This window comes from Pithys albifrons, chromosome 4 (assembly GCF_047495875.1).
Source record: "Pithys albifrons albifrons isolate INPA30051 chromosome 4, PitAlb_v1, whole genome shotgun sequence".
Classification (NCBI taxonomy): Eukaryota; Metazoa; Chordata; class Aves; order Passeriformes; family Thamnophilidae; genus Pithys; species Pithys albifrons.
Genome location: NC_092461.1, coordinates 72,072,490 through 72,088,134, shown reverse-complemented (window position 1 = coordinate 72,088,134; position 15,645 = coordinate 72,072,490). Strand labels below are relative to the sequence as shown.

The 15,645-nt window shown below is 38.6% G+C and overlaps 1 protein-coding gene across 5 annotated transcripts in view; it reads left to right on the top strand.

Moving 5' to 3' along the window:
* The window catches only part of MAPRE2 (microtubule associated protein RP/EB family member 2), a 100,189-nt gene that overhangs the window by 60,885 nt on the left and 23,659 nt on the right, over window positions 1-15,645 (top strand). For 4 of the 5 annotated variants that reach the window (XM_071554573.1, XM_071554572.1, XM_071554571.1 and 1 more), the window contains 3 exons: window positions 850-977; window positions 13,025-13,170; window positions 15,107-15,320. In XM_071554573.1, coding sequence (XP_071410674.1) covers window positions 857-977; window positions 13,025-13,170; window positions 15,107-15,320 — 481 coding nt within the window. In that variant the 5' untranslated portion in view covers window positions 850-856. The remainder of the gene's footprint in view (window positions 1-849; window positions 978-13,024; window positions 13,171-15,106; window positions 15,321-15,645) is intronic. The other variant, XM_071554574.1, reaches the window with a different exon arrangement.

The window sequence follows — 15,645 nt, the reverse complement described above, 5'->3', positions numbered from 1 at the left end:
TGCACGACGTGTATGTGTTGTGATATAAGAGACTCAAATTGATCTGTTTAATCTAGACTACCTGGGCACTGGGACAGACTATCGAGTGCTGTCCCTAACGCATTAGGAAATCTGCTCTGGGGAAGAAAAAGCCATTAGAGCTGGAGAATAATGTTGGCAGAAGGAAAAATGGGTTTAAGCTGAGAGGAAATGTTCCTGATGTTTTAGAGGAATTGAGCTCCACAGCAGCTTTCCAACCAGACAGCTGGGGATGCAAGTCTCAGTTGTTTTCAGGATAGAAGCTGATAAATTGATAACAAAGATCATCTGGTATTCACTCTGTGACTGTTAGGAACTGAATTAATGATCCAAAGGGCCCCTGTCCCCAAGACAAACCAATATTTCACTAAGTAGAACAGCTGCATCATCTATAAGTTATTTGAAAATTAAATCCTGGTTTAGGCAGCCTGATCATCATGCAGTGGCAAAAAAAGTGACAGAGGTCAGATCACTGTATTTATGCAGCACTGTGTGACAGAATCTCAGATCTCTGATCCTGTCTGTGTATCTTTAGGCTATGTTTGAGTCTTTGTTTTTTCTACCTTACTAGCATGAAGCAGAGTAGGTTTGTATATTCTTTAAGTTCACAGTGACAGCTGGAGAAATATGGTCATAGATTCCAGTAGGACCTTGAGAGGGTTACATATCATCAGAGGATAAAAAATTAAGTCCCCTTTCTCAATAAATAAGAGAGGATTGCAAGTGTTGCACCTTTTCTGGCCCTTATTTGAACAGGAAACAGATATTGATTGTATTCAGAAAACAATTATCAAAATGTCAAAAATATATTTGTCCTTTCTTTTTTCCTAGTTGGGGAATGGCGGTCAACGTGTACTCTACCTCTATAACCCAAGAGACTATGAGCAGACATGACATCATCGCATGGGTTAATGATATATTAGCTTTAAACTACACAAAAGTTGAACAACTCTGTTCAGGTAAGAAAGCACAGTATGCTCTACAAGTGTTTATTTTAAAACCACTTTAAAAGTCTGATTTGTTGAAAATAGATAACTTTTAACTTAGATGTAAACCAGTTACTCTGAGGAAAGAGACTGATGTATGTTGAAGGAAGCATTTTTGCATTTGTGTTAATCGCAGAAAGATAAGGTGCCATGGGAAAGCATAACAAAGCAGAGGTGAGTGGGGCAAGTGTAGCAGAAGATACACAGAAGTAAGAAAAATGCTGTCTAAGCAAGAAAAAAATACAGTGATAAGCTTTTGTGTTTTTGAGCTACTGGGGTCGTATCTTTTCAAATGGAGAGTGGACTTGACTGAGAAAGAGATAAATAGAGAACCGACACCCCAGATGAACAAAATTCTCCAGCTCCTTTTGCTTCCTGGTGAGGTTCCTCAAATCGCTGCTGATCTGTGCAGGAAGAGAGCAAGAGTGTGACTGAAGAAAAACATAGTTTTGAGGGAATGAGCCTCCAGCTCCTGTGAGGGCTCTAGAACTTTGTCAAGTAAATCTGTCTGTTTCTCATTTAAATGTAACTGAATTCTTGTTGTAAGTATATTTGGTAATGGGTCCTGAAAAAAGGGTAATGATTGGAATACTTTGGACATTTTGGTTAATCAGAGTGGGACCTACAAGACGGATGTTAAACAACAGGATATGTAACTAGATGATGGCTAGAAATGACACAGACAAAGGCTGATGTTTCACTGTGAATACATATACCCCTGGGAAATTATTTTTTTCTGACTTCCTTCTGTGAACTTTAAATTTGAAGATGTTTGTGTTGGAAGAGATCTAACTTAGATTGCTACTTGCAGACAACTAACCTGCTGGGAATATCTTTCTTATGAAGAGAATGCTCTAAGTACGTGGAAGAGGAATCACATTGCCACATTTCAAGTGTTTCCTGGTTCCGATAAAATGCATAAGTGGGGTCTTATATCTTTGAATTTACCTACCATTCTGGGTAAATTTTCTGTCTTGGAGATGTTCCCTGAAAGATAGAGATAATTCTTTGAGGTTGATAGTCTCACAGCATATTCTTCAAATTTTAAAAAACAATTTTCAGCTGCAGAATTGGGGTTGCATGCTTGAGCCTTGCACCATAAAACTGAGGTTGAAAAAGTGCAGGTTAAAGTGCATGTAAGTAAATGATATAAACTGAATAACTGAAGACATAGACTATTGGAAATAATCTTTTTAACTGTTAATGAACTTGAAATTGAAGTGTTATCCTTAGCTGTTGCTATATTTACATGTCTAGAAGTTAACGTAAGTATTTATATATTATTATATTCACACAAGGATGTGTGTGCACCTGCATGTAAATGTGGGAGTAGCTATATACAGAGAGATATTTATATATGTGTATATATATATAAATACTGCATACTTAAGGAGGTAGGTACAAGAAAATGGACATTTGCATTCCCAAATACCCAGTGTTTGCCATTGTTGGAAACAGGAAGCATATTGACTTTTTCCTGTGTAGCTATTTAAATGCTCATAAATAATTGAAAGGAAGCTTTTGAAGTGAGTTCTCGATCAAGTTAAATGTGTGTGGGCTTACAAAAAAACACCAAAAAACCTCCCAGCAAAACAAACAAACAAAACCAAAAAACCCAATTCAAGACAAAAAAACCCCCACCAAAATCCTTTCCCAAAACAAGGGAGAAGTGATTAGTTTTCAACTGAGCAGAATACAGTGAGTTAAAATTATGTAAGAAGATCAGATTGAGAGACTTCATCTGGGTGGGGCAGGCAAGCATGGGAACTGTCACAAATCTACTGTCCCATTTCATCACACAGCTTCTTATACAACTTTTTCTGTGACCTCCGGTGAGGATTTTGGAACACACCACAAGGGAAAAACTAAAAAAGGGTTGTGTCATTACAGCTCTTGCTCCATTCTGTATAAAATTAAAACATTTCTTCCTTTAGAATTTCCTGGATGTTATGATTACTATTGTTACCTGATGCTTTTAACATTCTTATCTTAACAGGTGAAAGTTGTTAACTTGAATTTCCCAGTTTTGGTTTGATAGTCAAGCTTGATACTTACACATTCCTATTTTTGTGTTAATGTTCATTACAATCCAGAAGGGGCTTTAGTACTTTCTTATGTAAAGAACCATTCCAGGACGGTCCTTCCTGTGTTCCAGAATACTTTCGTCTCTGAACTAGTGAATCTAAACACTGATTATTGCAGACACTATGGCACAGTAGTCTTAGGACCAGGTCCATCCCATTTGAGACTTGATAGTCTATTTCTCATGTGCATGGCATGCATGTGTAGGGATTGAAGACAGATGGGCAAGAAGCTTTGAGAATCTTTCTGCATTTAATATAGTTCACTGTGTAAACTCAAAGCGGTTTATTTAATGTACTTGTCTTTTATTTTGCATATTTCTAGTGTAGTTTTCAGGAGGAGAAACTAAGGAAACAGTAGGAGAAATGACCAGCCAACGAACAGGCAGAGCACCAGCAAGCATTGTATGTGCTGTAGTTTCAGAACAGCCAATCTAACTCCTTCATTCTGGCATTCTTTGGCTGATTTTCCTTGAATCATTGTCAGCTTTCATGCAAGTTAATGTTGGTTTCCATAAAATATGAGCATTTCTCCAGGATTTCAAAGAAAAGGAATATGTGGAAAACTCTTTACCACTATGAAGCATTTCACAGCATTAACAGGGATCTGCAGAGCTGTTATAACTGTATTTTAATGACCTACTGTATAATTGTATGGACATATTCTTCTTTTTTTAGAAAAAAGCATTAAGATTAGTCATGCTATTTTATGACTGTTCAGTTCTTGTTCAATTTTGTTAAAAAGGAGCAATCAAAATTCCAGAAAAAGCTAAATGCAAGGCCAGAAAAAGTGGCAGAGGGAAGAAGGGGGGATGTTATATCTGAATTAAAAGCTTGAAAATGTTACTTTTAGGAAGTATGAGCAACCTAGATATGACATACACTTGTGTTTAGCACTTGGCTGGGAGACCTCTTGGGTGCCTGCATTTTGCAGCCAACTTATCAATGATTTTTGACATTCTGAGCTTAATCAAGAAGGAATAATGTGGCATTCTGCCTTTATAAAGGCTTTATTCAGAACATATCTGAGGCTTAATGTGACAGTAGTTTCAATGACAGAAAAAGAAATCAGACTTTTTTCTCATTGCTGTAGAGAAGTAGCTCTGATAATACACATGCTGTAGCAATACCAGCCTATTTCTCAATTCCCACTTACAGGAACAGAGCTGCTACAATAAGGAGCAGCAAAGGAAGAGACTGGCTTAGTCATAAAGTATTTGTATTCTTTGGGAGTCTTAGATGTGGTTTTTGTCTCTCCTAAGTAGGCCAAGCAAAGTGCAGTGTCCCCTGAGCTTTCTGAATGCCTGCTGTGGTAGCGATGTTCCAAAAAAGCCAGGTTATGGTTGGGTGCAGCCCTGGAGAGTCTAAATTTAGTCTGCAGCTCCTCTGGTAATTTAGTTTTGACAACTTCAGAGGGAAAATCTCTCTGAGCATCTCAAAGCAATGCAATTTTCTTTGCTTTAGATGAGTGTCATATTGTCAGGTTTTGGTCTCTGAGTTTAACTTCCTGGAAGGTTGTTTAGCCTGAACATGAAATTTATAAATCATGGTTTAAATCAATGGCATAGTGCATTACCTTTAGATTGAATTGGCATTAGACTTGAGAGCATTTAATTTGATACATCAATGAAAAATAATAGAGAACAACTGAGTGGATTTAATGTAGGATCCCGTGTGCAAAACCCATAGGCTTGAGAAACAGCAGTTTCATATGAGTTATGACACGAGTTGTTTCTTAGGAGTCATGCTATTTTTGTCATGCGTACACAGTGGCTTCTTAAAAAGAATTCTGACTAAACAACTTATAACTGAATTTTCTTTACTAAGGCTGTTCTTCATCTATAGGGAATACCAAATGAATGTGTTACAGAGCTTTTCATGACTGTTAGAGTGCTACATGAGAGTGTATTCAAAATAAGAGTCAGGCAGGAGACTATAGAGGGCTTGCATATGAATTAAAAATAAACAAGACAATGTGTACGAGCTGTATAATGAGCAAGGAAGCCAGAAATAGTAAATGTATATAGAAATGAAAATGCAGCCTCTGGTGAAGTACAATTTTTGTTTTAGTGTGATCCTTTGAGGTTAAGGAGGTACAGACTCTCCTCCCTCCATACATCTGAAAATTCTCAGTAGAATTACAAATTTGCAAACTGTCTGGCCTCCAGTGCATACAGACCTTCTGTCTTTGAGGATTTGTATGCAAGGATCGAGGATTATATGCAGGATTGGTTTTTTCCTTGCTTTTAATGCATGACCGTATTATAAAGCAAGCATGTGGTTTGGCATTTTCAGATTTAGACTGGTGCTTTCTCTACAGATGCCTTGGATGTTGCCACAGGGAATTTTTCATGTGATGACTGCTGTCTCTTGTACTGTATCTCAGTTGTCATTCCTCCTGTGGAAAGACGTAGTCCCTCTATACATACATTTTGTTGGTACTCCACTGCCCTGGTGTCAGAGGAACGCGGGCAGTGTGACGATCAGATGCCATTGTTTAACTTTATGTCACCTCTCTGGCTCAGGATTTGGGAGAGAACTTGATCTTAGCCCCTTCAGGCTGTTGTGCCTTGCAACTGGTGCTGTGCAGGGAGGAGGGTTGGTGCTGCCTTGTGAAGGGTATCCATGGTGTTCTGTTCCCAGGGGCTGAGTCTGGGGGTTCTGAGCCATGGGGCTGCACACCAGCCCTAGGCAGGCCAGCATCTGTTCGTGAGGTGGCTGTTGTGCCTCCAGCACCCTCAGCAGCAGCAGGGAGAGGCATGCCAGGCACGCTGCCTCCTGAGGAGCACTCCATGAGAGCCAGCTCTTCTGCATGCAAGAAAGATCTTCCTGAGCAGGGCTGAGGTGGCTTGACAAGAAGGTACAGGGAAATGGTGAGAAGGACTGTTTCTTCTGCAAGTCATTTGTGTATATACACACGAAAGCACAGTGTGTTCTGTGGGTTAGCTGCATAGGGTTTGTGTTTTCATGTCTCAGAAAGTGTATTTTGCTCAGTACCTCTATAAACCTGTAACTTCCTACATGTGTGTTACTAAAATCTGCATTGTAGGACCTTGTTGGAGCATTTAGTGCCAGCATGGTTTTGTGCAGCTGAGGGTGCTAGTAATGCCTGAGAAGACAAAGCATGTTCCAGTGTTGGTGGTTTGGGTTTTTTTCCTTGTTTGCAGCCCTGCAAAGCCTGAGTCTCTAGAGCAACTTGGGAACATGATTACAACATGGCTTGATCCCATTTGCACTCTGTAACCAAGCCATGTTTCAAGGAACTGGCATGTTGTCCTGAGGTCATGCAACACAGAGCATACTCTGCATCAGTGACTCTCTAATGTCTTCCATATGATGTTTAGGATTAGGTGGATACAATGGATGTTAATGATTGGGTGTAAATCATTTCCATAACTTTCTGAGGAAGCTTGCGAAGCAGTATCATGAGATTTTCAGCCAGTAATTTATTTTTTAAATGTCACTCATTAAGAATTCAGGAGGAATAGAACTTGAACATTTTTATGTTTTAAAAATTGTTCTTTAATTACGCACAGCACTCACTTGCAGTCTGTTGCTTGATTTCCTTCTAGTTTAAAGAGCTTGTTAACTTTGTGTGCTACTTTTTTAAAGCATGAGTTACGCAGTTATTTTAAGTTAAATGGGAGCTGTGTTTTCTGAAATTGCTCTGATCTTCCTGTTTAAAAATTAATGAATTCCAAAATATATTATTGCCAAAAATTTAAGCATTAAAAACTCTGCTGTGTGTTATTTATGAGCAGCTTAATGATTTAGACATTTAAGAAGAGGAGAACATAAATTAACACAGAGGAAACCTCCCTCCAATATCTATTATTTAATATGATCGCTGTATATTCCGCATTGTGTCACACTCACCTCACCTGTGTGGAAAAGGACTTTTGGAAGCAGATGGCATTTAGATGCACGTGTCTCGGTGGCTGTTGGTAAGGCTGGTAGGAAGCGCGTAGTTCTTGTAGGCTGTTTTCTGTGGTGCCAGCACTGCTTTTGGAAGCTCCGATATGTATGCAGGCACTTGACTCTGCTCTAAGTGGGGCAGCTGTGCTCAGGCAACTGTGGATAGAAGTGCAGGCCTGCACTCTAACCTGCATCTGGTTTAGGTTTTTCTAAGTGCCCTCCCAAGATTGTTGCTGGGAAGAGTGAAGCTTGGCCGGTGTCTTGATTGATGCACATTCATATGAATGGTTGCTTCTGTACAGCCAAGTAGGTGGTAAATTGATGCAGGCTGAAACTTCTTAAATTGGGGCTGAGGAGGGGAGTTAGTTGGAGAAATAGAATTGTGTTGACTTATATTCTAGGTCATATAGGTGCTCCTGGAATTGCAAATAGGAATTTGAAGACCATGTTCTCCAATTGAGTGCTCAATATGAATTGTGCTATTTCTTCAACATCTTGCTGTAAGTAACACAATTTTATGTTCACAGACATAGAATCATCTAGGTTGGAAAAAACCTTTAAGATCATAGAGTCCAGCAGTTAATCCAGCACTGCCAAGTTCACTACTAAACCATGTCCCTAAAAGCCACATCTGCACATCTTTTAAGTACCAGCTGGGATGGTGACTCCACTACTTCCCTGGGAAAACTGTTCCAGTGCTTGAACACCGTTTCTGTGAAGAAATTTTTCCTATTATCCAACCTAAACCTCCCTCCTGTAACTGGCTGTTTCCTTTTGTCCTATCACTTACTACTCATGACAGAATACAAGTGACTCCCCACCTTGCTACAACCTCCTTTCAAGGAGTTGTACAGAGTGATGAGATCCCCTCTGTGCCTTCTTTTCTCCAGGCTAAGCAACCCCAGCTCCCTCAGCCTCTGAATCTTCATAACACTTGTGTTCTAGACCCTTCACCAGCTTTGTTGCCCATTTTTTCAGAACAACTTCGTGTGGCATAACAGAACACCCATATTCGGAATCCAAATGAAAATCTGAAGCCAAGTCCAAAACCTACTGCTGTGTGCTTACCTTAACATCACTCATGAGGAAGCAATTCTAGAAAGCCTGAGGTAAAAGGCAAGCCCTAAGTGCTGCTGTACTGTAAGCAGTGGTTGCTGGCATTTGTGAGGTTCCTCCACCTTTCTTATCAAAACTATTAGGTCATGTGTGCTCCTTGCAAGTCACTGCCTTTTTTTTATTGTTGTTGTTGTCCAGGGTGTGTGCATTTCCCATCAGCCTTAGCAACCATAGTGAACTGAAGTACTGATGACTCATATACACACAAATTGTTCCGATTTTCCAAATGCACGGTCAGGTGGTTGCAGTTTTGAAGGGAATGGATGATTCGAAGGAATTTGTATCTAACATGACTGGATGTATGTTTTTACAGTATCTGAAAAATATTTCATTAAGGGAAACAAACAAACAAACAATTTGAATTACAAAAAAAGGGACAGTGTCGGTCTTTTTCCCAAATGGGATTTTCTAAAAACCAAGTATGTGAAAATCAAACTGAGGGCTGGTTAAAAGGTTTAAACTTGAATTGTATGTAATTTTAGAAAAAAATTCACGCTAAGTATTTATATGAAAATTCTAGTGTAGAACTTAGCTCTATTTACTATGATTTCAGTATCAATTAAAATAAAGTAACTCTACTGTTGCCCCAGACAGGCCCTGTCTTTTCATGAGCCCTTAGTGTTCCATGTTTGCTGGTGTGTTTTTATACGACTTTCAGGGATCTTGCTCCCACAGACTGCAGGGAGGGACAGTCTTTTCACATTTGATATGAAGGATTGACCTAACTTGTATAGGGCATGTACATATTGGCAATACTTAAGCTTGTATTATAGTGTTTATACTAAATATTTTTCAGCATAGTATGTTCTAACTATAATATATTAAAAGCAGTTAGTTTGTATATAATGTTTTCTTTTTCACTTATAAGTATGTAAACATCAATGCCAAAGAAAACAAGGGTCTATTCTTGGTTTCAGATGTCTAATCTGAAATCCCAGGAGGTTTACTGAGCAGTAAAAACTTGCTGCAAATAGGAGTCTCTTGTCTTCATTGTTACCTCCTTTAATTTCCCTGTGCTTTAAATAGTCAGAAGTAGAAGTATTTTTAATTATCAAGAAAATACTTCTTAACGTTTATGGATTCATCAGCCTCCAGATGGTGGAGGAGAGAGGAGAAAAACTGAAAATCTGTAATGATGTAGAGTGCATATGCTTCAGAGCATTCTAAGTCAGTGTGGACAGTCTGGGAAAGAAACATAGAAGCAGGGAAGGAGAAGTACAGGGAAAAAGCTAAAATTAGTTCAGCATTGCTTACTGCAAGGGACTAGTGAATGATTGTCTACAGCTCTGAAACTACTGTAAAATATTCTGCTTTCATAGATTTGGTAGTAATTTTCAGCTTCACCACTGCATGTGGCAAAATTCCTGATTTTTAGTGGCTTTAAATAGCCACATTTTCAATTCTGTTTGTTCTTTTGTATCTGAATTCTCCCCCAGTATCCCTTCACCTGCTCTGGCAGCTGCCTGCTTGGCCCCAAACCAGGGATGCCCAGCAAACAAAGTGATGCTGCTGAGCTCTTCCTGCTCACTAATGGGGCTAAAAATAGCGACTGCTGGGGGAGATTTCAGCTCAACCGTGTTTGCAGGCTTGTTTTGGAATCTGGCCTGTGAATATGTTCTGTGACATAATGGCTGCATCAATATTCTGGATCAAAACACAAAAGGACTTCTAGGCAGTGATTCTAAATTGTTTGTTAGCTAAGAAAGGATAATAGGTTTTTACCATTGATCCCTCTTGCATTGCCACCAACTGTAGTTTTCATCTTTCGTTGGAATAGATGTCAAATTATTTCTGTTTGTGTGTATGTGCATGTTTATTATGCATGTAGAAGTTTTTTGGTCATAGAGAGCCATTCTGGACAAGAGGTGTGTTTTCTCTGTACAGATTTGCTAAGGTTTAGATGGTATTTGGAGGGGCAGGGTAAGGTTTGGGTTGGTTTTTTTAATTCCTTTTTTGCAGAAAGTGTAGGGAAGCTTTTTAATATAGAATAAATATAGTTCCATAAAAATCCTTTTGTTTGGGTAAATTATGCAAGAGGTATGTCACAAGCCATAATGTCATTGTCTCTACTCTCATTTTCTATGTATTCCATTAAAAATATGCCTTTTTCCTGCACCTGCACTGAAACATCAGTTATATAGTAAATTGGATAGGCCTGAAGAGGTTTCCCATATGCAGGGAACTACAATATATGCCGTGGCTGTAAGGTAAAGGCGTTGCAGTCTTGCATCACTTAAGTAGGGCTGCTCTTTCTGCTGCCTGCAGGAAATCTCAGCCATGGGCAGTGCAGAAAGTAGCATCCCCATTCTGTTGGTGCTGACATGTACCATTTAAATGCAATCTGACTGCTACAAACTTTAGGGAGTAAAATTTTAAATTACAGATACCTATATAATATTAAATACATATATAACTTCCATGTCTAAAATCAGGTAGTCCCAGTTGACTGAAATGATATTTTGCTTTCTCCTGTTGCTGTGGTAGGCAGGTCTCTGCCTTTTTGGAGTCACAAAGAATTTCCTCTCTTTGTAGTTTACTGTTCAGTCCATGTTTGTGTGTTGCATCTGTACTTCAGGAAGGAACATTTTAATGGATTGTGTTTGCCCATGTAATAAAATCCTCCTGTTGGGGAAACAGCCCAGCAGCCAGCTCTGGTGTTGTGTCAGAGAACAGGTCTGTGCTGCCATGTCGATGCAGTCCACTGTTTTCTGCCCTCGAGTGTTGTGCAGACCCAGGACCACCTCGTGGCTGGCAGAGGCACAGAAACAACTACCAGTCTGATGGGAAGAAAACACAAGAAATACCGTAACTGGAGAGAGACTCTGTCAAAGGCATGCAGAAGGAATTTGCATTACCAGCAGAAGGAGAAAAATTTTGTGTGAACGCTTTGGGCTTCTAGTTTTCCAAAACGATCTAGATGAAAGGTTGCACAGTGCATTTTTAAGACCTTCAGGCAATTACTTAGATATCAGAGTAAAGCTTATAATTGGGTTATGGGGAGGATGAAAGGACAGAGTTAGGAAAAAATTTAATTTATAACATTAAATGATTGCATAATAATACTTTTGCATTAAATTAAATAGTAGTAAGTGTAGTCAAGCCATGCATTTTCTGTATATCCATGCTTTTAACTGTAATGTAATTTTTCCATTGCCATGTATTTACCAGTTCTCTTGCTAAGGATGAGTTTTGAATAAATAATTGTTTATATAGTTTTGTGTACAAAGGTACAAATTTATCATCTTATGTTTGTTACTTGCCAGAAGATTCCTTTTCCTTTAGGGAATATTTTACTTTGATTTCTAATCATATCAAGACTATTGCAAACAGCTAAGCAAAAGGTGTCCTTGGAAAATCAAAATTTTTAATAATGATTTTCCACACAAAGCTAGGCAATGTGAAGACGTATTTTTTTTAATGACAGTGGTTTTCAACACTACAGTCTGATCTTGCTAAGTCCCTTAGCAAAATTTTATTGGTATGTTAGAGAATATTTTTGGACCTTACTCTTAAACTCTTATTTCTCTTTGGGAAGTTATGAGCTCTGTAACCCTTCATACAATGGCTGATTGGATAGAGAGTGAGAACTATCTTATGTATAAAGTTGGTCCTGTCAAAACATATCCATACCTGCGGAGAAAAAGGACTTCAAGTTACTGTTGACTCTGCTGTAAAACTGGGCAAGTCAGGTGTCTGCTTTGTTAAATTGGTTTCTTTGTGAGCACTCAGAATTGAGTTTTGGTCAAAATTGTTGTTGATACTGGGCTGAACTGTGAGGTGAGTTCTGGACACTTACTTGTCAAAACTCATCTGCACTAAATGCACAACAGTCCTTTCTGTGGAAGTAAAATTGAACTTGTCCAGGGTACTTGGGCCATCACTTCCCTGCCCTGCATGCTCAAGGGCAGGGGCTGGATCCTCTACAGCCCTCTGCTCCAGAAGTGAACCTCCCTGAATCTCTGCTGAGTGTAAAGCATTTTGTAGAAGACTCTTGTGAAGAAGAACAAAATTTGCTTTTTTTACTGATTTCCTCAAACATTTTTATCTTGATTTCTAAACACTGGAATGAGTCAAAAGGAAAGACTTTGCGAATGACAGCGGCATGATGCTGTAGGAGGAAGCTCCCTGCATCCAAGAAATGCTGTCTCTATTAATGATACTCAGGATGCTAGTTAGAAATGTTTCTGTATACTTGGTGCTTTGTGCTAGTTTACTTGCACACACCCTCCCCCCACCCTCTACTGTGTGAGTTCAGGGAGTCCTCAAAGTTGAACTTAGAGACCTTATTGTTTTGAATGAGAACTAAAGCTGACAGCCCAGCTTTGAAACCTATGGGTGGACTATGCTAAAACAACTTTTTTAAATGCTTTTCTCAAGGGATGAAAATCAGTAAAGATGTTTGTTTGAGAGGGGTAGGAACTGGCTAGTATGTTTTAACAAGCTGGAACTTCGCAATTAATATTTTTTAAACCAGGGTTTGATATAGCCTTAATTGCGTTGGACTTGGTTGACATTTGGCTACAAGTGCCAGGATAAAGATGGTCTTAGCTTGTTTGAATTCAAAGGACTGTGAGGATTGAGGAAGCTTATTAAGAGATTTTAATTTTCACTGTGATCTTCTCATTGTAGTGGCTCCCAAGAACATCCATTGTACTTCACATTAGTTATGGTGATTCCTCAGATGCTACACAACAGTGCATCATGCATTCAGATTGAATGGAAAAGAACCACTTTAATGTGTCACACATTAGATAAGTAGCTCTTAGGTGCATAATGTTATGTTAAATTACAGCAGGGACTTACTCAGCACTGTTGCTTTCTGCTCATGCTTTCTGCTAATGACATTAAACACCATTTGGTCTTAGCTGGGTGCATCTGGATTAATGTCAATGCATTCTCTTGTTATAGGAGCAGCTTACTGCCAGTTCATGGACATGTTGTTCCCAGGGTGCATTAGCTTGAAGAAAGTGAAGTTTCAAGCAAAGCTGGAGCATGAGTACATTCACAATTTCAAACTTCTGCAGGCATCATTTAAAAGAATGAATGTGGATAAGGTAGGCATTCTGTATTTGTATTTCAATCACTACACGTCTCAAAAGTTGTATAAATTGGGTAAACTTAGTAAATAGGGGAAACAAACTTGAAGATACTTGAAAGTCCACTTTTTCAACTTTTGGATATGTTGAATGTGAAAATGTCATTTTGTCATTTCAAAAGGGTATTTAGGCATGAATGAAGAAGTTTGGCATGTTCCATTTAGGTCCAAACAGAAAATTAAGTCGATGTGTCTGTCGATGAGTTGTGCAACCTAACTCATTATATCTTAATATCAGAGACCCTTTTGATAAAACACCACATGCTGGAAATTCCTTGTCATCAGTGAATTTTAATTTTTACGTACAATAAAATTACTGGTGACCTGAATTTCCAACAAAATAACTTGGAAATATGCTGTTCTTATACGTGTTGCATGTTTCTTATCCAAAACAGGGTTTAAGGAATTCAAATTATTCAAAAGCTGGAATAATGTACCCAGTGGTTTAATAGGTTGGGCAAGCACATATGATCTTGTAAAGTCCAAAATGGAAGTGTCTGAGAAAATAGGTTGCTCAGCCATAAGGTATTTGGTTTATGCTTGAATGTGAGAGTTTGACAGACTCACCAATATAAATTACAGTGTTGATAAAAACAAATAATGGAAGTTATGTTGTCATTGTTACAGTTTTACACTGATGCACTACCTGTATACCCTTTTAAGATTCTGCTCTGGCTTTTAGTTGCCTTATTCTGAAATTTAAACAATATTAGTAAGAGAGTCCCTTAAGACTTTTATAAAGCACTGGAAAACCCTCATCATTTCATGAAATGTTATGGATGCTTCTATTTACAGGGTGATTTGCTAGTGAAACATTGGAAAGCCTAATGGAATGAACACTGTCAATTTTCCTGTACAGAGCAAACTTAACTGTACCTTCTAAATGTGGAATTAAGACATAAATGGAACAACCTGAAAAGACATGCAAAATGCTATGTTAATTCTTGTAGATTTGTAAAATGCTATGCAGTTGTCTTAACCTTGAAGAAGAAATGGAAATTGCAATGGGTTTAGGCGTCCATTTCCAGCTCAAAAGTGAATGCATTCAAGAGGCATTAATATCCATCTAACTTGGCTCTTTAATCAGCTGCATGAATTAAGCAAAGCAGGGCAACTTTCCTGCAGTTGTAGTCCCTGTCTGCCCACAGAGTCCAGGAACCTTGAGCATTGTAACACTGGCTGAAGACACCTTTTGGAGATTTCATGTCTGTGAAAGTTCTTTAGGATATGGATATGGAGACATCCTCATAGACTTTCTATAGTTTTACTAGGACTTTGTAGGCATTTTAGTCAACTACTACGTATCCACAAACTGTTCTGTGTATAGCTCTGTGTGGAATGGAAAAAAATTACAAGGTTAAAACCTCAGGGTTAGTTCATATGATGAACATGTGCTGCCAAAATGTAGGTTGGTTTCAACTTTAGCATGTCTTGGAAAAGAGCTGGTTTCTATAGTTCAAACAGTAGGACAGAGAGCAAGAAACTCCTGTCTGTGCTTTTTGAAGAATTGTTCATTTTTAATATGTCCAACTGTAGCATGTCCTTTAAAACCAGAAATCCCTAGTTGGCTGAATATAGTGTTACTCCCACAACAGTCATTCATCGTGGCTATCACTGCAATCGGAAGGGAGTAACTGTGTGGCACAGCAGTTACAAAGGCTTGCTTACATACACTGTATTGCTGCTTCAAAGGCTGGGTCTTTGTTTCATTTTGTTTTTATTTCTTAAAACCCCTTGCAAATTAACCATAATTCCCTTTCTTTTAGGAGTGAAACATTGGCAAAGGAATATTTGCTGATATAGTTAGTAGATATTTTCAAATGAGTGTATATATGTAATGATTGTATTTAAAAATGACAGTGACAGATTATTGGAAGCTTTATTCTACCTTTCAGGTAATTCCCGTGGAAAAACTGGTCAAAGGGCGCTTCCAAGACAACTTAGATTTCATTCAATGGTTTAAGAAGTTCTTTGATGCTAACTATGATGGGAAGGAGTATGATCCTGTGGAAGCTCGACAAGGCCAAGATGCTCTTCCCCCACCAGATCCTGGTGAACAGATCTTCAACCTGCCCAAAAAGTCTCACCATGCAAACTCTCCAACTGCAGGTATTTTGCATTTTAAAGAATTCTATTTCTGTCTCTGAAGATAATTGTAAACTGTGATCCACTTTATATAAATACTAGTTTAAAATTATTTGCCTGTGTGGATTGGGCCATTCTTTTTGGCTTGTCATAGCCTTAACTTGAGATGGCAGAAGGTTGACTTCTTGGGTGCTCCAGTTTGGCCCACCCTGACTGTCTCCTCCACTGAACACCTAGATGCAAATTATGTGGATTCTAGTAATGGCTGATGGTAAAGATAAAGGCATTTAACCATCTCGTTGCTGAATGTGGTATGTGTAAGTGTATCCAAGAACATTAAATGGAGTGT